The sequence below is a fragment of the Salvelinus sp. IW2-2015 genome, linkage group LG5 (assembly GCF_002910315.2).
Source record: "Salvelinus sp. IW2-2015 linkage group LG5, ASM291031v2, whole genome shotgun sequence".
NCBI classification, from domain to species: Eukaryota; Metazoa; Chordata; class Actinopteri; order Salmoniformes; family Salmonidae; genus Salvelinus; species Salvelinus sp. IW2-2015.
The window spans coordinates 28,370,634-28,392,688 of record NC_036844.1 but is presented as its reverse complement, the minus strand read 5'-3'; the positions used below and the strand labels follow the sequence as shown (position 1 = coordinate 28,392,688).

General features: G+C 42.6%; 3 protein-coding genes across 5 annotated transcripts; all 3 read left to right on the top strand.

The window, feature by feature from the left end:
• Positions 1 to 686: 686 nt before the first annotated feature.
• frmd8 (FERM domain containing 8) lies at positions 687 to 9,043 on the top strand. 2 transcript variants are annotated; one of them, XM_023987979.2, is made up of 11 exons: positions 687 to 950; positions 1,247 to 1,334; positions 1,467 to 1,634; positions 2,129 to 2,230; positions 2,515 to 2,573; positions 4,621 to 4,787; positions 4,923 to 5,138; positions 5,262 to 5,385; positions 5,588 to 5,737; positions 5,857 to 6,085; positions 7,407 to 9,043. In XM_023987979.2, the coding sequence occupies exons 2-11, from the start codon at positions 1,247 to 1,249 to the stop codon at positions 7,517 to 7,519; spliced, it is 1,416 nt and encodes a 471-aa protein (XP_023843747.1). In that variant the 5' UTR covers positions 687 to 950; the 3' UTR covers positions 7,520 to 9,043. The 2 variants fall into 2 exon arrangements, with proteins under 2 accessions (XP_023843747.1, XP_023843746.1); XM_023987978.1 differs by lacking the exon at positions 687 to 950 and adding an exon at positions 975 to 1,135.
• Positions 9,044 to 9,111: 68 nt separating this feature from the next.
• Positions 9,112 to 17,003, top strand: vps51 (VPS51 subunit of GARP complex). Its single transcript, XM_023987977.2, has 11 exons — positions 9,112 to 9,448; positions 11,418 to 11,547; positions 11,686 to 11,832; positions 12,605 to 12,824; positions 13,717 to 14,638; positions 14,776 to 14,991; positions 15,137 to 15,220; positions 15,330 to 15,464; positions 15,631 to 15,752; positions 15,918 to 16,005; positions 16,109 to 17,003. Exons 1-11 carry the CDS (start codon positions 9,251 to 9,253, stop codon positions 16,367 to 16,369), a joined length of 2,523 nt encoding a protein of 840 aa, XP_023843745.1. The 5' UTR covers positions 9,112 to 9,250; the 3' UTR covers positions 16,370 to 17,003.
• Positions 17,004 to 17,627: 624 nt separating this feature from the next.
• On the top strand, positions 17,628 to 22,041 carry LOC111964196 (delta(14)-sterol reductase TM7SF2-like). 2 transcript variants are annotated; one of them, XM_023987976.2, is made up of 8 exons: positions 17,628 to 17,700; positions 18,277 to 18,473; positions 19,950 to 20,168; positions 20,285 to 20,388; positions 20,485 to 20,604; positions 20,795 to 20,956; positions 21,106 to 21,186; positions 21,525 to 22,041. In XM_023987976.2, the coding sequence occupies exons 1-8, from the start codon at positions 17,651 to 17,653 to the stop codon at positions 21,606 to 21,608; spliced, it is 1,017 nt and encodes a 338-aa protein (XP_023843744.1). In that variant the 5' UTR covers positions 17,628 to 17,650; the 3' UTR covers positions 21,609 to 22,041. The 2 variants fall into 2 exon arrangements, with proteins under 2 accessions (XP_023843744.1, XP_070299759.1); XM_070443658.1 differs by lacking the exon at positions 17,628 to 17,700 and having other exon boundaries at positions 18,384 to 18,473; positions 18,575 to 20,168.
• Positions 22,042 to 22,055: the final 14 nt, after the last annotated feature.

Genomic DNA, 22,055 nt, shown 5'->3' with positions numbered 1-22,055 from the left:
AAACGACAATCTGTTATGAAAAGAGTGGATTAAAGTTTTGTAGATTTATCCTTTGCAAAAGTTTTTAAAAATCGCGTTGTTTAGAAGTTGTGCAAAGGCGAATTGAGCTATTGCACACGCGCACTGCACGGAGTAGGGGTTTCCTAACGCGACTTTCTTTTCCCCAACGCAGTTAAGCCAAAATCACTCCCCGTTATTCAGAGGGGCGTTCTACAACGCGTTGAGCCTTCACCAAGTCCGGAAGTGAATATCACCTAGCGTGAAATTTCAGTCACTGATTAATAACATTTGCCCTTGTATTTCAAGATTAAAAAATATAACAACATAACGTCGTGGACCGAGCTAGCCATTAACGTCCCTTGACGCTCAAAGACAGATTCAATGGCTGTAGCAAATAAATATTTGTAGTAAAGTAAATATTTGAGAAATTATGAATAATACGCATATGCTTTTACCGGAAAATAGACTAGTAAAGATAATATAACAACTTCAAATACCGAGCTAGTAACGTTAAGTAGCCACGGTCTCAGCGCTGATTGCCTGTGAGTGAGACAACGCAAACTAGCCAATGGGAGCGTAGTAGAACGTCTCTTTAAATAACGGGGCGTGGTTTTGGCGTAACCGCGTTGGGAAAAGAATGACTCTTCCCGCGTCCCTAATGGACATGTGCAGATATATGCTAGTAGAACACGCCAATAGGATCTCGCTAGCTCGTGCTTGGCTCTGCCCACCTCCTTGCTTGTTCTGCCTACTATGACTAATTTGTTATAATTGGAAACGACAGGCTGTGGTTTATCTTGGTTTACGTATAAAATACTTGTTTTTACTGGCTCGACACTTCCGGATTGGAGTCTGGACCGCGGTGGGCGCAGTTCCCCAGAGTTGTCAGTTTGCTGGTAAACTGTTGAAGTTGTTATACACTGTCAATACCACCTCGTCAGTAAAATAAGGTAATTTAATCTTACTGGTTTAGCGCACCGCTGACTTCTTGCTACTAGTAACTAACTAGATAACATAGCTCGTGTACGAATAGCTACTGTTCGCGCAGGGTGCTAGATGTGAAATGTCGCTATCCCGCCTGTCAAACTGGCGGCTAACGTTAGCTGTAACTTTTCTTACGACTAAACAACGACGAGTAAGTCAAATCCTTAATATGGAATATAATTACCAACTAGCAACCAACGTAACGTCTGAAATGTCTGAAATAACCTTCAAAATAAAAGTATTTAATATTTGTGTCCCACAGATGGAAGGAGATGAGTGTGGGAGGTTTCCTCCAGAACCATCGGAGGGTAAATCACAGAGGGGAAGTGTGGCCTCCTCAGTCACCCGCGGTCAGTTCCCTTCTTTCTTTCAGTCTGGTGTTTACAATAGAATATTGTTTTGTCCCTCTGTTTTTCTTATTTGGAAGATCCAAGATTGTGTTAGTGTTATGTCAACTTCCCTCCCTGTGTTTTCTCCTACAGCTCAAGATGTGCTTGTGTACCTGGTGGGTGACAGTGCTGTACACCTGTGTGTGGAGGGGGTTGGCTGTGTGAGTGTCCAGGAGCTAGGCCACAGTGTCCGGGAGGCTCTCCACATTCCTGATTCAGCAATGGATGTCTTTGCCTTCTGGCTCTGCTCTCCTCTGCTCGGTAATGACAGCTCTCTCTGTAATGCACCACTCTTCCTCCTCCCCTAGCCCTCAACAGCTGTGCTGCACATGCTGTGCTGTTATTTTAATATAAACAACTGAATCATTTGTCATTCATTTGACATTTTTGTTGCTTTTTTCAAGGGGAGGGCTGATTTGTATTACAAAGGAATAGTGTTGTGGCTGGTCTGTTTCACTGTCTCATGTATGTGTGGAGATTGTAGAGCCCTTGGGCCACAAGTGGAACACTGCCCATTTGTATACTTCTCTCTTGAACCTCTGTCATGTTGGAAGACTGGCATTGTTTGTCAAATATGGAAGAGATCACTACAGCAAAATTAGTCTAGGCCAAGTCTAACTTGTGGATATAGTGTTAAAGATTAGCATGCTTTGTCATGCCAATCATTTGATCTTTGTTATACCATGAGAATGTTTATTCATCCTTTCATAAATGACATTTGGTTGTCTACATCCTGCCTTTTCCTCCTCTCTCAGAACTGCAGTTAAAGCCGAAGCATCAGCCTTACAAACTGTGCCGCCAGTGGCAGGACCTTCTGTATCGCTTCACTGAGGCCTCGGAGGAGGACATATCTCAAGGTGAGACTGCCTGTGTCTCTGTGTAGGGATGACTTTCTTAAATATTGTTTTGTACGTTTTTGTATTTGTTTCTGTATTTTGAGCAGATTCATATTTTGTCTCCCATGTTATTTTCCCCCCAAATTGTTAAAAATTCATCCCCACTGCTGAATTCATATTACTTTGTCAACCTGACCTCCTGTTTACTCTGACCCAACATCACTAATCCTAAACTGTACATCTGCCATCATATAAAATGTTCTGTAATACCCTCCACATGCTGTATTCTTTTTTTTTTTTTTCAGATGAGCCGAGCCTGCAGTACAGAAGGAATGTGTTTTATCCCAAGTCTAAAGAGCTGCAGGTACTGTTTGTTCCATTTTCTCAAACTTTACATGAAGCTGTTGGGAAAACATTTTCCTTTAATATCAGTAAGGTTGTATTGTCAAATGGATAGATTATACTTTCCTGGTCGTAGACACATACCCGAGTACTCTAGCACCAACCTTCAGACACAAGTTTGTTTGTTACAAGAATGATGAAGGGAAATTCCACGGTAACGGAAATTGCGCTGAGACTAAGATTCTTCACTTAAAATGTATGCTATGCAAACCATACAACTCTAGGCACAAGGACTACTTTTAACAATCTACACTGAACATTTGGGTAGATGCTGAGTTTGGTAAAAGAATTTCGGTAAAATCTTCCTCCGTTATTTTGTTTCCATGTTTTCCAAAAACGGTTAAATATCTGCTCTGAATTAAGATTCAACAATGTCTACATAACAAATGGGGTGTCAGCTATGACATGAAACATTAACTTTGAAAAAGTCTATTTTGGTTATTGAACTACAGTAGTCTAAGTGAAGGTGATTTACACCCGGTAATGGAATTTCATCATGAGTCCCTGATCTGTACTAAACATCAATTTTTTTTTATATAGCCCTTCTTACATCAGCTGATATCTCAAAGTGCTGTACAGAAACCCAGCCTAAAACCCCAAACAGCAAGCAATGCAGGTGTAGAAGCACGGTGGCTAGGAAAAACTCCCTAGAAAGGCCAAAACCTAGGAAGGAACCAGGCTATGAGGGGTGGCCAGTCCTCTTCTGGCTGTGCCGGGTGGAGATTATAACAGAACATGGCCAAGATGTTCAAATGTTCATGAATGACCAGCATGGTCAAATAATAGTAATCATAGTGTACAGGTCAGGGTTCAATAGCCGCAGGCAGAACAGTTGAAACTGGAGTAGCAGCACAGCCAGGTGGACTGGGGACAACGAGTCATCATGCCAGGTAGTCCTGAGGCATGGTCCTAGGGCTCAGGTCCTCCGAGAGAGAATTAGAGAGAGCATACTTAAATTCACACAGTACACCGGATAAGACAGGAGAAATACTCCAGATATAAGACTAACCCTAGCCCCCCGACACACAAACTTCTGCATAAATGCATAATTATAGTTATGAATGTCCTTCTCTTCATGGTGATGTATCGTTTAAATGGGTAGACAAAAGTATAAATATGCAATATCCGCCTTTGCATATTTGGGTATTATTCTACACACTGGCTAGTATTTTAATGAGATCTGTCCCTAAACAAGACCAAATTTAGTTGGACTGGACCAAATCTGACCCAAAAGTATAGACATCAAGGTAAATTACAATAGAGTACGTTATAGTGTTCTGAACTTTACTCTACTGTACATTACTATGCTTTTTTTTCTTTCTTTACTGTACTAAACAATACTCTTATTTACTGTCCAAGCTTGTGAACACAACTGGTTTGATTACTAGTGATTTCCCATTATAGCCAATTCAATTGCTGAAATTCCGTTACCAAATCGTTAACGGAATTGAGTTTTAATCACTGAATAATTCATCAACAAAATTGGTATCAGTAGAAACACTAACTAATTGATAGGTCTGCCTTTACTTGTTACTTCTGAACTTTCATTATCCTTCCTCATGAGGGAGAGAAATTAGAAAATATCTTAAAGATATGTGGGGTTTTGGTAATGGAATTTTAAGGCGCAATGTTTCTTAAACTTACAGAAGGCAGAACAATTTCTTTAACTATGTGTTTATTCGTTGGCATGGGTCTTCAACATTGTTTTAGATTTATTTCTAATACCTTTTTAAGCCTTTCTGGGAATGTTTTGTTTTTCTATTTGTTTGACCAGAAATCAAAGCCATTGCTTATTCTTAATTTTAGAATGGAAAATGGTTTAAAAGTATGTATATGCCTTAATTTCTGAAATATAACTTAGCTTTCATTTGACACTCAATTTGAGATGCTCTTATGAACTTCACATGTTGGTGCTCATGGGTCCTTTTACATGGAAATTACCCAAATGCCCTTGTTTCTGTTTGGATCCTCCTATATTCCATCTGTCATTGCATGGCCTTTCCCTCTAGATTGAAGACGAGGGGGTGTTGAGACTACTTTATGATGAGGCACGGGTTAACATCCTCGCTGGCCGCTTCCCCTGTGACCCTGAGACCTGGATGGGTTTGGGCGCACTGTCTTTTGCTCTGGAGCTGGGTATCGGTCTGGATGACCAGAAAGCCACGGCTGCTTTAAGGTAATCTATGCCAGGGATTTGAACATCTGCCTCGAAGTTATTATGTTGTATAACTCATAATTATTTTCAATACCTGTATAACTCAATAATTTTTTTCAATGCCTTGATTATTGCCTCTTCTCCCAACTCACTCAGGGAGAAGAAGCTGATATCCTTCCTGCCTGTACATGTTTCAGGGGGAGGTGGGGGGCTGTTCTCTACCCTGAGGGGGAAAGGGGGCCGTCAGGCAGGGCTAGAGCGCAACCTGTTGGAGGAATATCGCAAGATCAGCACCTCAGGCAGCACCCCCCTGGAGCCCACTCAGCGTATACGCCAGTACCTCAGCACATGCCACTCTCTGCCTTACTACGGGTAAGGAACAAGCTGGACAAAATGACCTCAACTGCATGGTGCATGGAACACATTCAGTTTCTATCTTCTTGTGCCACTTGCATCACGCCTCACTAGTGTGAGTTTGATTTTTTTTCTGGGCAGGTGTGCTTTCTTCTCGGGGGAGATCGACAAGCCAGCCCAGGGGATTCTTTATAGAGCAGGACGGAAAGCTGTCAATGTGGGGATCAGTCTGGAGGGGGTGTATGTAATGAACGTCAAAGAGAAGGTTAGACCTGGAATAATGTCAAGTTAAAATTAATGATAACTCCTTTCCATAACAAGAAGAATATTACCTATTTTATTCTGTGTGAATTAAGTATTGGCATGAACCAGAGGGATCCTTTATCAATGCAAAAATACTTTTCACTGAATGACCCAACCCTCTCCCTTTCTGCCTCTCTCTCTGATGCATCCCTACTCCATGACAGCACGTGCTCCTAGGCCTGCGCTTCAGTGAGCTGTCTTGGGACCACAGCTATCCTGAAGGGGAGGGTGACTCACACATCCTGTGGCTCGAATTCGATGGGGAGGAGGCTGGCACCCCTGTCAACAAGTTACTGAAGATCTACTCAAAACAAGTATTAAAACCTAAACTTAACTTCTATTTCTCATTGTGCTTTTCCTTAGTAGGCGGTCATAGATTCCCTTGAAGTGACCAGAATTCCTACTAGTCTTTGTTCCCTCCTTGTACCTCTAGGCAGAGCTTATGAGCGGCCTTATCGAGTTCTGTGTGGAGCTACGTTCTGCAGCCGAAGGAGGGACGACCACGGAAACAGACGGCGATGTCGGTCCATCCCATCAGCCTGCTGGACAGGCGGGGGGCAGTGGCGGAGAAGGGAACGGTCGCCGTGGCAAACTGCGTAGGCAGAACAGTGTGGTGTGCAGTCGGGTCCATACACTGAACACCATCAGCTATGTGGACAACGGTTAGTCTGGGGAGGGAGAATCATGCATGCCGTTCATTTAGTCAGTATTAACCATCCATATGCACAAAGTATGTGGACACCCCTTGAAATGAGTGGATTTGGCCATTTCAGCCACACCGTTGCTGACCGATGTATAAAATCGAGCACACAGACATGCAATCTCCATAGACAAACATGGGCAGTAGAATGGCCCGTACTGAAGAGCTCAGTGACTTTCAATGTGGCACCGTCATAGGATACGACCTTTCCAACAAGTCAGTTCATCAAATTTCTGCCCTGCTAGAGCTGCACCAGTCAACTAAGTGCTGTTATTGTGAAGTGGAAACGTCTAGGAGCAACAACGGCTCAGCCACGGAGTGGTAGGCCACACAAATTCACAGAACGGGACCGCCGAGTCCTGAAGCGCGTAAAAAAACGTCTCATCAGTTGCAACAATTACTACCGAGTTCCAAACTGCCTCTGGAAGCAACGTCAACACAATAACTGCTCACCGGGAGCTTCATGAAATGGGTTTCCATGGCCAAGCAGCCGCACACAAGCCTAAGATCACCATGCGCAATGCCAAGCGTCGGCTGGAGTGGTATAAAGCTCGCCGCCATTGGACTCTGGAGCAGTAGAAACGCGTTCTCTGGAGTGATGAATCGCGCTTCACCATCTGGCAGTCCGGCGGATGAATCTGGGCTTCGCGGATGCCAGGAGAACGTTAACTGTAAAGTTTGGTGGATGTGTAATAATGGTCTGGGGCTGTTTTCCATGTTTCAGGCTAGGCCCGTTAGCGTTAAGATTCCCCTTTCACTGGAACTATGACGATTCTGTGCTTCCAATTTTGTGGCAACAGTTTGGGGAAGTCCCTTTCCTGTTTCAGCATTATTTATATGTATTTGTTTTCTTAATTGCCCACGTGCACAAAGGGAGGTCTATACAGAAATGGTTTGTCAAGATCGATGTAGAAGGACTGGACTGCACAGAGCGCTTACCTCAACTCCATCGAACACCTTTGGGATGAATTGGAACGCCGACTGTGAACCAGGCCTAATCGCCCAATGTCAGTGCCCAAACCTCACTCATGCCCTTGTGGCTGAATGGAAGCAAGTCCCCGCAGCAATGTTCCAACGTCTAGTGGAAAGCCTTCCAAGACGAGTGGGGGCTGTTATGGCAGCAAAGGGGGGGGACCAACTCCATATTAATGCCAATGATTTTGGAATGAGATATTTGATGAGCAGGTGTCCACATTCTTTTGGCCAGGTAGTGTAAGTTTCACTTGTTAGATATCAGGTAAGGTTGTAAAACTAACTGTTAAATGTATTTGTTGATCCGGCAGGTAAAGAAATCAAACGTCTGAAGCCAAAGAGGGCTGCTTCCTTCTTCACCAGGCAGGCACAGCCACCAACATATTCCGCAGTACAGGTGCAAGAGAGTTTGGAGCAACGGTGATCCTCCATCTCCAGTATAGGCACTGCTCAATGCTAACTGGAGACTAAAAATGAACATGCATGTTAAGATTGAGAGGAGAAAGAAAGAAACGCCAACTCCTTGCATATATCTTGTTTGCGGAAACACAATGGACCAAGAGTGGGGATTTAAGTGTGAATAAATATTTATGCATAATTGTGTGTATATGAAGTTGGATGAGAATATTGACATTCTTTAGGTGATGTTGAGTGTTGCTTCACAGGTCAAGTTGAACCGGCTACCTATTGGTAGTTTTAATATGAAACTGTGGAGTAATAGTAACATTCAGTTGCACCACTTTGTATCTTTACCCTTGTGATAAGGGATCTTTTTACTGTTCTCCCTCAGATGGAATTGATCTACTATGACTACGTACAGTATCGCCCATTGAGACGTATGCAACACTCTTGGGAACCCAAACAGCATGGGGTATTGTCTAAAAGGAGGGCGATATTGAAGGCTCTGCATTTATATATTGCTCAAACCTCAGTCTTTGTACCAAAACAAACATGTTTCCTGCAGTAGTCTATGCTGCTCTGTGCTAAACATAGTCCATGATGACCATGAGACTGAATCTGTGTCCTCCCAGAAATCACAAGGTCAACCATATTCCAGACTGCACCCTTTTCCAAGTGGTTTTAGATTTCACTTTTTGTTATTGTTATATTGTACAACATGCAAGGGCAGTTTGACTTAGGTGCTGTCCATTTAAGAAGAGGATGTTTCCTGCTGGCATCTCCTCAGTGTGTCAGTATGAGAGGAGCGATTCTACTGTATATCTCTGATGCAATTTAGTGTTAATACAAACTGAAGAATGTGGTTTCTACTGTTATAACTGATAGTCAATTATGCAAACCTACAAAAGAATCAGAACAACAAAATGGTCTAATTCATTGTTCCTAAGTCAAGCTCTCTATTTTAAATCAATTGTAGTGTACTCTTGCTTTTATGTGCGCATGACTATCTTAGACTGCACTGTTGATATCTAAAATACTGTGGTTTTTACATTTGGTAATTATTGATATTATTGGAGTAATACCTTTTGACTCTCATACACCGATCTCTGTCTTTCTCACACAAATTAGGCATTGGGTCATTTGAAGCCTTATTCATTTACAATGCAGTCTCGACCAAGTGCCTTTTGTTTCAGTATTAATTTGGTATTGAGAGACTAACCTGGTATTTGTGTTGGCTTGTTTGTCTGTTAAACATGATCACCAGAATGTTGCTATATTCCTTTTTATCTGCTCGTTTTGCTATAAATTTACATGACCTCGTGTGTACACATTGAGACAGTCAAATATATCAAACCCTTTAACTTCAGTTTTCTTTGTAATTTCTATAATGTGCACTACCAAACTAAACAAGTGGCTGTAGGTTTAGTCAAACCCATTAAACCTTTTTATTCAGCTTTATACTGTTTTGACAAAACGGTGAAACTTAAATTTTATATTTTTATTTGAAACTTTTTTTTGTTCATTTTTACAATAAAAACGTTTGTCCATATCAGGGCCTTAATGTCTTGATTTTGTGTTCCTTGAGTCCTTGCTGCCACCTACTGGCTCGTGTTTTACAAGCATCTCGTCATGACAGTACGGTAATTCTCTTGCAGGTTTGGTAGTGTCGGGTAACATAGCTGGTTGTCTGTTTAGGTGGCTGTCAGTTGTATTAAGCTAGCTATTATTTGGTTTGTTTCGCAGATATTCGGTCAAAATGGACGGGGATATTAATGCTACGCCTCCGGGCACCACCCCACCTGACTCCGACCCAGCGCGGAAGCGCAGAGTGCACGGTATGTTGAAGCTCTACTATGGGCTGAACGAGGAAGGAAAGACCGTGGATCAAGCTGAGTCCATGGATCCTTGCGATATCAACGGGCCGCATTTCGATCCTGAGGTTTATCTCAATAAGGTAAAATCCAGTTTCTGTGTCTGGATGCGACATATATAGCTCGCTATTCACTGACCATAAGACAATAAGTGAAAGGCAAAACGTGCTTTTACAGTGGCAAAGGATTGCTATTATTTTACCGTACGAGGGAGCCAACTGCTTGTCTGTCATTGGTGTCACCAAGTGGTGTATATAAACAAGACCCTGGATTGCTGACGCAATGTATTGGCCAATGACAGTCTTCGAAGGCACCGGTCGGCCATATTGGCACTCCCCAGAAGATGCAGTACTCCATAGGAAAGAATATAATTCTACATTATTTTTAATTAAATGTATTATAAAAATTACATGTATTTAAGCATTTTTTTGGTGTAGTGGACACAGAAAGATATGAACTTTCCAAAAATGATACTTTGTTTGTATATACACTACCATTCAAAAGTTTGGGGTCACTTAGAAATGTTGTTTTGAAAGAAAATCACATTTCTCTCCATTAAAATAACATCAAATTGATCAGCAATACAGTGTAGACATTGTTAATGTTGTAAATTACTATTGTAGCTGGAAACAGCTGATTTTTTATGGAATATGATGGAATATAGGCATACAGAGGCCCAATATCAGCAACCATCACTCCTGTGTTCCAATGGTACGTTGTGTTAACTAATCCAAGTTTATCATTTTAAAAGGCTAATTGATCATTAGAAAACCCTTTTGCAATTATGTTAGCACAGCTGAAAACTGTTGTTCTGATTAAAGAAGCAATAAAACTGTAATTCTTTAGACTAGTTGAGTATCTAAAGCATCAGCAAAACACCAGTCTCAACGTCAACAGTGAAGAGGCGACTCCGGGATGCTGGCCTTCTAGGCAGATTTGCAAAGAAAAAGCCATATCTCAGACTAGCCAGTAAAAAGAAAAGATTAAGATGGGAAAAAGAACACAGACACTGGACAGAGGAACTCTGCCTAGAAGGCCAGCATCCCGGAGTCGCCTCTTCACTGTTGACGTTGAGACTGGTGTTTTGCGGATACTATTTAATGAAGCTGCTAGTTGAGGACTTGTGAGGCGTCTGTTTCTCAAACTAGACACTCTAATGTACTTGTCCCCTTGCTCATTTGTGCACCGGGGCCTCCCGCTCCGCTTTCTATTCTGGTTAGAGCCAGTTTGCGCTGTTCTGTGAAGGGAGTAGTACACAGCATTGTACAAGATCTTCAGTTTCTTGACAATTTCTCGCATGGAATAGCGTTCATTTCTCAGAACAAGAATAGACTGACGAGTTTCAGAAGAAAGGTCTTTGTTTCTGGCCATTTTGAGCCTGTAATCGAACCCACAAATGCTGATGCTCCAGATACTCAACTAGTCTAAAGAAGGACAGTTTTATTGCTTCTTTAGTCAGAACAACAGTTTTCAGCTGTGCTAACATAATTGCAAAAGGGTTTTCTAATGGTCAATTAGCCCTTAAAAATTATAAACTTGGAATAGCTAACACAACATGCCATTGGAACACAGGAGTGATGGTTGCTGATAATGGGCCTCAGCACGCCTATGTAGATATTCCATTAAAAATCAGCCGTTTCCAGCTACAATAGTCATTTACAACATTAACAATGTCTACACTGTATATCTGATCAATTTTATGTTATTTTTATGGACAAAATAATTGCTTTTCTTTCAAAAACAAGGACATTTCTAAGTGACCCCAAACTTTTGAACGGTAGTGTAAATGTATATTTAATTTGTATAGTATCATTTAAAAGTATGCATTAAGGTGTCTGTAATAGAATAAACGTGGCAAAAGCAAATGTAGATATTAATAAATACATTTATATAGCTTCCTAAATATGTTTTACAATGGTGAGGGAGTGCCAAGATAGAGGCTACAAAACACCTGTCATCTAGTGTATATAGAAATGATTGGTGTCATCCAGGTAGTACAGTAGCTGTCTGTTGTCTTCAAAACTGACCTTTGAGTCCTATTGGTGTCTGCAGCTCAGGAGAGAATGTTCCCTCGGAGAGCTGATGGACCAGGAGAGCTGCATGGTGAAGCAGATCCGCTCCTTGGACAGTGACATGCAGACATTGGTGTATGAGAACTACAACAAGTTCATCTCTGCCACAGGTAAGACAATAGGTGATAGTGTATGCAATGCGTTGGACATCATGTTGTTGAATTGGATCATGTTGGTCTCACTCTGTTCTGTGCACATACTGTATACCATGTGATGAATTAATGAATGTCCTCATCTTCTCCTACTAGACACAATCAGAAAAATGAAGAATGATTTTAAGAAGATGGAGGATGAAATGGACTGTCTCTCTACCAACATGGCTTCTATCACAGATTTCAGTGCACGCATCAGTGGGACCCTTCAGGACCAGCATGCACAGATCACCAAACTGTCAGGTTGGTAATGAAACCCGAGGTGACGCCTCAACCGCCTGAAATGAAAACTAGATAAACAAATCGTATTTCTTGGTCATATATCTATCATTGTAAGACTACTTGTGTGGACTGTGAACCACTTCATAATACGCTACTACTAATTATGTATATAAACCCTAGATTGCTGATGCTATGTATTGGCCATTGAGGCTTTGAAGCCATCGGTTGGCCATATTGGCACTCCCCAGTAGGAGCAGTCCTCCATAGGAATGAATGGAACTCTACAGTATTTCAATTAAATGTTTTAAGGACAAAAGTACATGTATTTAAGTAATTTTTATTGAAGTGGGGATGGTAACAATAGTACAAAAAATAAAAAATACTTGAAGGAAAATGTTTTTATATACATTTTAAATGTTTATTTTTATGTTTAGCTCACATAATATCATTAAAGTATGCATTTAGCTGTCTGTAATAGAGTAAACGTGTCAATAACGAATGTAGACATTAATAAATGCATTTTTATAGCTTTACAATGGAGGACGAGTACCAAGATGGCTGGGCAGTGTCTTCAATACAGCGCCCTCTGTCAGTCATCCAGGGTTTATACACATTATTGTCTACTACGGTGTTAAGACAGGCAGCCCAATTCTGATATTTTTTTCACGAACTGGTCACTTGACCATCAGATCAGCTCTGAAAAAAATGTGATTGGTGAAAAGACCAATTAGTGGGAAAAATATCTGAATTGGGCAGCCTGTCTAAACGCAGCCCCCCCCCACCCCTCACCCAGGAGTCCACACTCTCCTGAGGAAGCTGCAGTTCCTGTTTGAGCTGCCTGCCAGGCTGAATAAGTGCCTGGAGCTGCAGGCCTATGCCCAGGCAGTGAGCTCCCATCGCCGTGCCCGCTGCGTGCTGCAGCAGTACAGCCACATGCCCTCCTTCAGGGGCATCCAGGATGACTGTCATGCCATCATGGACAAGTTGGCACAGGAGCTTAGGCAGAAATTCAGGTAGGAGTCTCAGGAAACGTTCAGTTGGTATTCACTTTGGTATGGTTGCAAAACAATGGTGTTTTAATTTTAATTTCTGGTTCATATTATATAGCAGTAGCTAGGTTTCCATTCACATAAAGAAAATATGCACATATTCCCACCAGTGGTGTGTTTCCACCAAATTGACCTTTTGTGGATTAAAAATCATGACGTAGTGCACACAAAATGTACTTTTTCGCTTTCGTTTTCATGTACCAAATAAAAATATAAAGTTAAATGTGTTTCCATCGTATTTTCAGCTCTACCGATAGTTTTGTAAAAAAAACGGTTTTGTTAAATAGCAAATGTGCCTTCCCTGGTCTTGGCACATGCGCTCTAGTCAACAGCTCACAGATACAGTGTGGTTGATGAGATTATTATGGATACGTGCGAGAATATTTTTATTTGTCAAACGGCAGTCAAGCATCGATCATCATGTCAATAAGACCTTCGATATTTATTGGAAAGGAGCATCAAGCTCGTCACCGTGCACTTTCAGCACCCTATGAAGTTCATAAAAACATATTTCATCTGTAGCCTAATAAACTGCATGATTTCCCGAGTCGTAGTGGGAGGACCACACACCATATCATCGCATGACTCCAAGTTTACTTCGATATGATGGTTATTATATTAATATTTGTGCATAAAGGCGTTTCCACCGCCACTTCTCACATAATTAATTGTAATTAACAAAAAGATCCCACCATGTCGCCATACTCGAAACTTCCTGTTTCCATCACAGCTGTCGTGATTTTGTTTTGTACGTTATGACTTTACTCGCATAGAAATTGTGGATGGAAACGTGGTTAATACTACACTATAACTGCATGAATGCCTCATCTTTGTTTGGTGTTGCATGTGTTTGCAGAGATGGAGGTTCGAGTGCGAAGGACCTTTCAGAGTGTGTGGAACTTCTGCTGCAGCTGGATGAGCCGGCAGAGGAACTCTGTGACAAGTTCCTGAGTCACGCCCAGTCACGATTGGAAGCAGACCTCCTAGGACTGGAGGCGGAGCTGAGACCACCATTGTCCTCTGGACCCACAGCAGTGACAGATCCCTACACTGGCCCCGCCCGCAGATTGTCAGTTGAACCCACTGCTGGATCTCCCACTGGCCCCTCCTCTCTAAAAAATCCCTTCCTCTCTCCCAGCTCAAGGACTGATATTCTGGAATTCATAGACAGAGGTTGCAATGAATTCGTCAGCAGCCTTTGCTTGGTCATTGCCTCGTACCAAGAGTTGTTTGTCAACCGTCCGCAAGAGGGTGAAATGGCCTCCAAAAACATCCCCCAGATGGCTATTGGCAAGTTGTATGCTTTTGTGGATGCCCTGGCCACCCGCTACTTCTCCCTGGTTGAGAGGAGGATACAGGAGGAGAAAAGTGTTGGGGACAACTCTCTCCTGGTCCGGGCTCTGGACCGTTTCCACCGCAGGCTCCAGGCCGTGGCCAAACTGCTGCCTGGGTCTGCTGTGCCCAGCCAGGGGACTGAGATCGTAGTGCGAGCAGCCAGGGAGAGGATCAAGCAGTACCTGGCAGCCCTGCAGAGCTTCTACCTGAACAGCCTGACAGACGTGAGGCAGGCCCTAGCAGCCCCTCGGCTGGGTGGAAGCTCAGCCGGAGGTGGGTCTCATCTAGGGGGGACAGCCACCGGGAAAGATGCTCCGGCCAGCTTGCCAGAGCTCCTCTCCACTCTGTCTGCCTCCATTCTCAATCAGATCAAGTCAGTCCTGGCATCCGTGCACCTTTTTACTGCAAAGGACATCACCTTCTCCAACAAGCCTTACTTCAAGGTGAGCTAGATGAATATTCATGCTATTGGTGGTTAGTTAGTTGGCCCCATAATATTTTTAATGCCATTTATGTAACTAACTGTATGTTAACATTGACATCCCGGTTGGATCTTTTTCTCCTCTCTCTCTTTCTTCAGGGGGAGTTTTGTAGCCACGGTGTGCGTGAGAGCCTGGTGGTTAACTTCATTAAGTTTGTGTGCCAGTCCTCGCGTCAGTTCTGTGAGAGTGCAGGAGACCGGGGCGGCTCTACACCCCCTGCCCTCCTACTGCTGCTGTCACGCCTCTGCCTGGACTATGAAACCTCCACCATCACCTACATCCTCACCCTCACAGACGAACAGTTCCTCGTGCAGGTAAATGTGCCAATGAACTTCTGAAGATTTCTTGAAAGCAATTGGTGGGAATGTAAGAAAAAAAAGTCCTCTTTAGTCATGAGAAATGTGTATCACATGCTACTACACATGCTGTTATATCCTCTCGTTTCTCTTGTGTTCACAGCATCACTCTCCTGTAACTGCAGTCACAGCTTTATGTGGAGAGGCCAGAGAGGCAGCACAGAGGCTACTGAACCATTATGTCAAGGTACACATTTTCCCACCTTCTTACCAACAAATGACTATTGCTGCAAATGGCCACTTCAGGCCTCGTCCTTCTATTTCTCTGCTGACCCCTTCTCTGTTGCTGTGGACAGGTTCAGGGCCTGATCATATCCCAGATGCTGAGAAAGAGTGTGGAGACACGAGACTGGGTCAACACCATCGAGCCCCGGAATGTCCGTGCTGTGATGAAGAGAGTGGTGGAGGATACCACCTCTATTGATGTGCAGGTAAGGCCCGTTATCTATTTAAAACCCTTTGGTAAACATGCTTTACAATGTGGGAAAACTGTAATTACTGTATAATTGTGAGTGGACAAAAGCAACATCAGTGCTAGGAATCTTAACAGCTTTACTACTCCCTGATCTGTCCCTCTCTCCCTGTGTTGCCCTACAGGTGGGTCTTCTCTATGAGGAGGGGGTGAGGAAAGCCCACAGCAGTGACTCCAGCAAAAGGACCTTCTCCGTCTATAGCAGTTCGAGGCAGCAAACCCGCTATGCCCCTAGCTACACACCTAGGTACCTGAACAACAGTTGCCTAACACACAATATGTTTATAATGACATAATATACACCCCATCACAATGTGTGGAGGTTTGGCAGAGGCAGGGTCAGTCAAATGTTAGGATGATTGCTATCTTCCCCAATGGATAAAGATTTAAGAACGGTTTTGTCTCTCTGCAGTGCTCCTATGGATACCAATCTCCTGAGTAACATACACAAGCTCTTCTCTGAGCGGGTTGAAATATTCAGTCCTGTGGAGTTTAACAAGGTGGGTAGTGAGTGGTTTGGACACAGAGCTCTGGTTCCCTGCCCCCCCTCCATTAGCCTTTTTATTGCCTCAACTCTTTCTGTCTTGATCTCTCTGCTCTCAGGTCTCTGTGTTGACGGGAATCATAAAGATCAGTCTGAAGACGTTCCTGGAGTGTGTCCGCCTGCGTACCTTTGGTCGTTATGGCCTGCAACAGATTCAGGTGGACTGCCACTACCTGCAGATGTACCTCTGGCGCTTTGTCTCCGATGAGAACCTGGTCCACTTCCTGCTCGATGAGATAGTGGGCAGCACTGCCCACCGTTGCCTGGACCCCGCTCCCATGGAGCAGAGCGTCATCGAGGTCATCTGTGAGAGAGGTTAAAGGCTAGAGGTCACATTGGTTGAGGAACTGGTGAAATGCGATGGTGAAATTGAATGGTGTGTAACAGAGTAAAAAAAAATTAAAAAGAACATTGAAGTCAACTGAACTGGAAGACTTAAAAAATAGGTATTTTGCTGGACACACTGGATTCCCATGATGTAAATGTGGTATCAGTAGGAGGATTAAGGTTACTTACTATTGCTGCATGTAGACAGCCAGACTAATTCTGATCTTTAATTGGTATTTTTACCAATCGGATCAGCGCTGAAAAAGATCTGATTTGAAATAACCTAATGTGGCAGGTGTAAAAAGACGCCTGAACGGAGTTCCCACATCTGTTTTTTCAGGGGAAATGGAAGCTTTGGTTAAAAATATTGTATCCCTGAAAAACAGGAAACATCCACTTTGTACCAACCCCCTGGAGAGAGGATGTGAAAATGTGATTGGTCAAAAGACCAATTAGTGGAAAAAAGATCAGAATTGGGCTGCCTGTCTAAATTAGGATGTTTGGGTGGGGTGCATCTATAATCATTTGTTTGCTAATTACTAAAATTGTAATGTAGTAATATGGTGTAATAAAAAAAAGTTACATTCATAAACAGATGAGGTACTGAGTTGCCTCTCCTACCTTCAAGGTCATGTGATCTCAATTATTTTCTTTCTCTTCTCTGTTTTGCACACTTAATTCTGCAGACTAAATTATAATGATTGTGTTACAAGTATTCATCCCTGTAAAGTATGCTATATAAAGTGTCTGTATTCTAAGTGGGGCAGCAAGTAACCTAGTGGTTAGAGCGTTGGACTAGTAACCGGAAGGTTGCAAGATCGAATCCCCGAGCAGACAAAGAAATCTGTCCCTGAACAAGGCTGTTAACCCACTGTTCCTAGACCGTCATTGAAAATAAGAATTTGTTGTTAACTGACTTGCCTAGTAAAATATTTTTCTATCATAATTGATTGATGGATCGTAGTTTGAATCAATGACTGGAATCATTGGAAATAATTGGAAATGTGTAACATCAGTACTTCCTCAAATGTCATAAGCATGAGTCCCGTCTCTCGCAACCATTAAGCGCGCAGTCGAGTTAAAAGGTGTACAGTAGAAATTTGACCACTTTTCTTGGCCGTTTGATAAAGGTGGTCACCGCCCTAGCGTAAATTTGATTGGTTTTAACACTCCCCTCTCCACGCTCTTCTGATGGCCATGGCTTAATCTAATTGGTTTAGAGATGGGACATGTTCAGAGGGGCTATTTTGGGGCGGTTCGGTGCACGCGTTCTTATGGTCGCACTGTGCTTATTGTTTGGAGTATGCATACATCAGGAATACAGGTGAGTGATGCTAGAAATTATGCTACGATGAAAACCCCTTTAATATTGTTGGTTTTACGTCCAGCGCAAAACGGTTTACTGTTCCTGGTATCTATTAAAGCGCATGTAATTGTTTTTCTGCTGTGATATAACCTATATATGTTGTATAACCTGTCTATGACTTTGGTAATTCAATCGACTCGTATCCTTATTACGCTATAGAGAAACTATTTTGGCTCAGTTATGTTTTATTTCTCAACATCAACAATACAGTACCCATTACAGTCTACTAGTCCAAATACATTGAGGCTCCGAAATGGAGCTGCCTATACAGATGTATCTTAGCTTAGTTTAGCTCTCTACCAGTGTCCTCCTTTTAAAATGCTCACAGGAGACAGATCATGAAGCTAAACAAACAAAAATCCTCACAAGCAGAAAGGGAATTTGGAGGGACTTTGGGTGAGTCCAATAGTGTGTGTTTTATTAAAAATAATACAAATTTTGTAGGTTCACTTTAAAAAGGGATATTGCGCAATCCCATCTCGCACCCACTCTCAGTCAGTCTTCTCAACTCACCTCACTTCTTCTCCCCTGAAGGTGCCACCTGCATCCTTGTCTTCCTGCCCCTGACGGTGCTTTACCTGCTGTGTGTATGTCGCTCCCCTGTGGCCAGCGTGCTCCAGTAGCCCCCTGTCCTTCCCTCCACAGCCCAGCTATGGTACCCCTTGGCCCCTGTTCTCATACTGGGCTGGATGACCCTCCAGATCTTCCTTTACCTGCTGCCTATTGGGAAGGTGAGACCAGCTATTAATTAGGAATACCTTTGAGTTCTTGTCGATTGACTGTGTTGTCATGTCAGATTTGGCTGATATACTTGTCTCTGTCTTACCTGCAGCTGTCTGAGGGTATGGTGCTGAAAGATGGATCGAGACTCAAGTACCCCATAAACGATATTGTAGGGTTGGTGGGTGCAATAGAGCTCGCCAGCTTGTAGTCCTAACTGAGTTACTCTGATTCGTTCAGCCATTCCTATGGGGAAAATGTATGGAGAAAGAATTGGGTTTTTGGATAAACACTTAAAATAAGGTCTGAGGTTAACACATTGGTCTATGATATAATATCAGTCAGTAAACATGACCTTTATGAATATTGAAGACTATGTTTTATGTGTTTTTTTATTCGTATATAAATGCTTCAAAATGGCAAACATGCATAAAGATGGCGGAATTAAGTTATGACATCATTGTGTTAGCACTATCACAGATTCTTTTTTAAACTACGGAGCGCGATATGGTTCAATGTGACAACAAATCAGCACAATCTACATTTATTTAATTTTTTTCAAATTGTTGCTGTCTTGGAGCTAGAATTGGGATCATGTATACTCTGCTAATCACCATACAAGAAAAGAGTAACGGATAGCAAAGTACAATACGGCGAACTGAGTAAAATAAGGAATTTGTGGTAAGTGCACAAAGTCTTGTATAACTCACCTTGTGGGGACACAATTCAATCTCATTCAAAATACAATTTTCCCTAAACCTTACCCTAACCCTATCCTTAACCTGAAAATCTAACCCTAGCTCCTAACCTTAACCCTAATTCTAACACTAATGCTAACCTTAACGCTAAACCCCCTAGAAATAGCATTTGACCTTGTGGGGACAAACAAAATATCCCCAGTTGGTCAAATGTTTTTTGTTCACTATTCTTGTGGGGACTTCTGGTCCCCACCAGTATAGTTAAACACGTCCATGGGGGCCGCCATCTTTATGCACCTCCGCTATTCACAAAAAGTGACGTTATCTGATGAAGATTATCTCATATGTATAAGATCTCCTAAACCTAAACCTGTGTTTACCACAGACCTTATTTTTGGCGTTTATAGAAAAATCCTTCAAAAACTAAATTCCTAAATTGCCCAACGAACCATGGCGGGTTAGTGCCCACAAAAAGACTCCATTACTATTGCTCGCTATAGTAATGCTTTTTAAGCAGTGGGTTCCAATGTCAATCGTCAGTTACCCCTGTGTGTGTATAGTTTCTGGCAGGTTTGATTGATCTGGGTGGAAGGAGTTAACTGGTTATGTTTTCCTTTTATCTACTGCCAGGTGTCCTTGACCTTGAGTTATGCATGCCATTGGTCCAAAGACTAATTTATATTTTTGTAAGCTACTTAGTCCAAACTCTACCTCTTTGTTTTATGATTCCCTCTCCCAACTAATTCTTATTTTTGTATCTCTTTCTCTCTGATCTCCCACCCTTTCTAGCTGTTTCTATCGTGCTATCTTTCTCTACAGGTTTTCATGCCCTGTGCATCACAGCTGTGCTGTTGACATTGCCACTATGGCTAGGGATGCCCCTGGGGTATCTCTTTGAGCTGTTGTTGCCCCTGGCAGTGTGTGCTATTGGGGTGTCATTCCTCCTCTCCCTCTACCTATGCTCCTTCTGGGCCCCTCACCATGCCCTCGCCCAGGGGGGAAACACAGGTAAAGGTGGAGGATTAGGGAAATAATAAATGGAAAATATATAGTTAACAAAATTATACATGAACATGTATCAGAGGTTTTTCTGTATAGGCTCAAGCCTGCTATATCTCACACAGGAAACCCTCTGTATGACTTATTTATGGGACGAGAGCTGAACCCACGGATTGGAAGCTTCGATCTGAAATACTTTTGTGAGCTGAGACCAGGTCTGATTGGCTGGGTGAGTGGAAAAGGATGACTACATTTTATCAAGTTAAATGTAATTGTGTTAATAAATATTTTTTTTATCTGATCCAACATACTCTCTTCCAATTAGGTGGTGATTAACCTTGGGATGCTGATGAAAGAGGTGGAGCTACGGGACTCCGCCTCCCTGGCCATGATACTGGTCAACAGCTTCCAGCTGCTCTACGTGACGGATGCTCTGTGGAAGGAGGTGAGAGGAGGACGGTCCACAGGAACAGTCCACAGAAAATAACAGTGGTAGCAGAGTGATCTCCGATGATGATGCCAATTTCATTTGTGGTGGTACACTACGAATGTATCATTGAGCCCTGAATTAATTCATTACATTTCTGCAGTGCTGTATAATGTTTCATTTGAAAGGAGAATATGTGATATTGCAGGAGGCTGTACTGACCACCATGGACATAGTGCATGATGGCTTTGGGTTTGTTAGCCTTTGGGGACCTGGCCTGGGTTCCTTTCACATACTGCAGGCTGCCTTCCTGGTGGTGCACCCACAGTCCCTCAGTCCTCTAGGAGCCACAGCTATAGTCACATTGATGGTAAGTCAAGTTTCAAGGTGTGGGGTGGGGCAGTGTGAATGCTTATTTCAATCATTTGAATATTTGGTATATTGTATGTACCCTTATTCATGGATTGTAATTTTTCTCTTCCTGTTTCCGGTTTTCTCTTCCTGTTTCCCTGGCATTAGGTGTTGGGTATTATATCTTCAGAAAATCCAACTCCCAGAAGAACCAATTCAGACGGGACCCTATGCATCCCAGTGTTGCAAGTCGGAATTCAAATTGTTGATTAGAGTTCTGGTATCTCCTGGCATGGCAACATCCACACATATTTTGTTAATAAACTTTTCTTAAATCAGTTTAACAGTTTTGAGAGGATAGATAGAATTTGGTCTTCTCTCTGGCGACAGCTTTATTACTGTCTGTTTCAAATTGTATTTTCCATAATGGATCGAAATGCAGATATGAATACAGTGGATGGCAGGAAGCACCACAGAGTAGAATCTGGGCCCATTAGAAAGAGCAGATGGAGTGTGAATAATTTGTAATCTGAGCTCTCTCAAATGACTGCCAAAACTGAAAAAAGTTCCCCCGTGCCTTACTGTAGACCTGGAGACTATTGCCACAGCAACGGGGAAGCGCCTTTTGGTGTCAGGCTGGTGGGGCCTCGTCCGCCATCCTAACTACTTAGGAGACCTTCTCATGGCCCTGGCATGGTAAGTACCTAGAAAATACATAAGATCCTCTCTGCAGCCACCCTGCACACGTGTCCATAACCAGTGGCATTTCCGGAATAGAATGTCAGTGATACACTATCGTACTGATCTAGCCATACTTCCGCAAGATTGGACACGATGGGCCGGTTTCCCAGACAGATTAAGTCTAGTCCTGGACTAAAAAACATGCTCAATAGAGAATCTCCATTGAAAGTGCTTTTTAGTCGAGAAGTAGGCTTAATCTCTGTCCGGGCAACCAGCCCTAAACTCAATTTAAAATGAATAGAGTAGTCACATTTCAGTAACTGTGACGTCTAACAGCACTAATCTGAAGTATATTCAAATTATCATGACAATTTATGCATGTATTGAAATTAAGGTAATGTTGGACAATTTCTTTTAGAACGACAGTGTAGGCCCAT

Coding starts and splice junctions, on each gene's coding strand:
- vps51 (XM_023987977.2), top strand. CDS start 9,251: ATGGACGGGGATATTAATGCTACGCCTCCGGGCACCACCCCACCTGAC. Junction 11,548..11,685: donor CAAGTTCATCTCTGCCACAG/GTAAGACAATAG, acceptor TTCTCCTACTAG/ACACAATCAGAAAAATGAAG. Junction 14,992..15,136: donor ACGAACAGTTCCTCGTGCAG/GTAAATGTGCCA, acceptor TTGTGTTCACAG/CATCACTCTCCTGTAACTGC.
- frmd8 (XM_023987978.1), top strand. CDS start 1,064: ATGTCGCTATCCCGCCTGTCAAACTGGCGGCTAACGTTAGCTGTAACT. Junction 1,335..1,466: donor GGCCTCCTCAGTCACCCGCG/GTCAGTTCCCTT, acceptor TTTCTCCTACAG/CTCAAGATGTGCTTGTGTAC. Junction 6,086..7,406: donor CATCAGCTATGTGGACAACG/GTTAGTCTGGGG, acceptor TTGATCCGGCAG/GTAAAGAAATCAAACGTCTG.
- LOC111964196 (XM_023987976.2), top strand. CDS start 17,651: ATGGTCGCACTGTGCTTATTGTTTGGAGTATGCATACATCAGGAATAC. Junction 20,957..21,105: donor CAGCTATAGTCACATTGATG/GTAAGTCAAGTT, acceptor CCCTGGCATTAG/GTGTTGGGTATTATATCTTC. Junction 21,187..21,524: donor TATGCATCCCAGTGTTGCAA/GTCGGAATTCAA, acceptor GCCTTACTGTAG/ACCTGGAGACTATTGCCACA.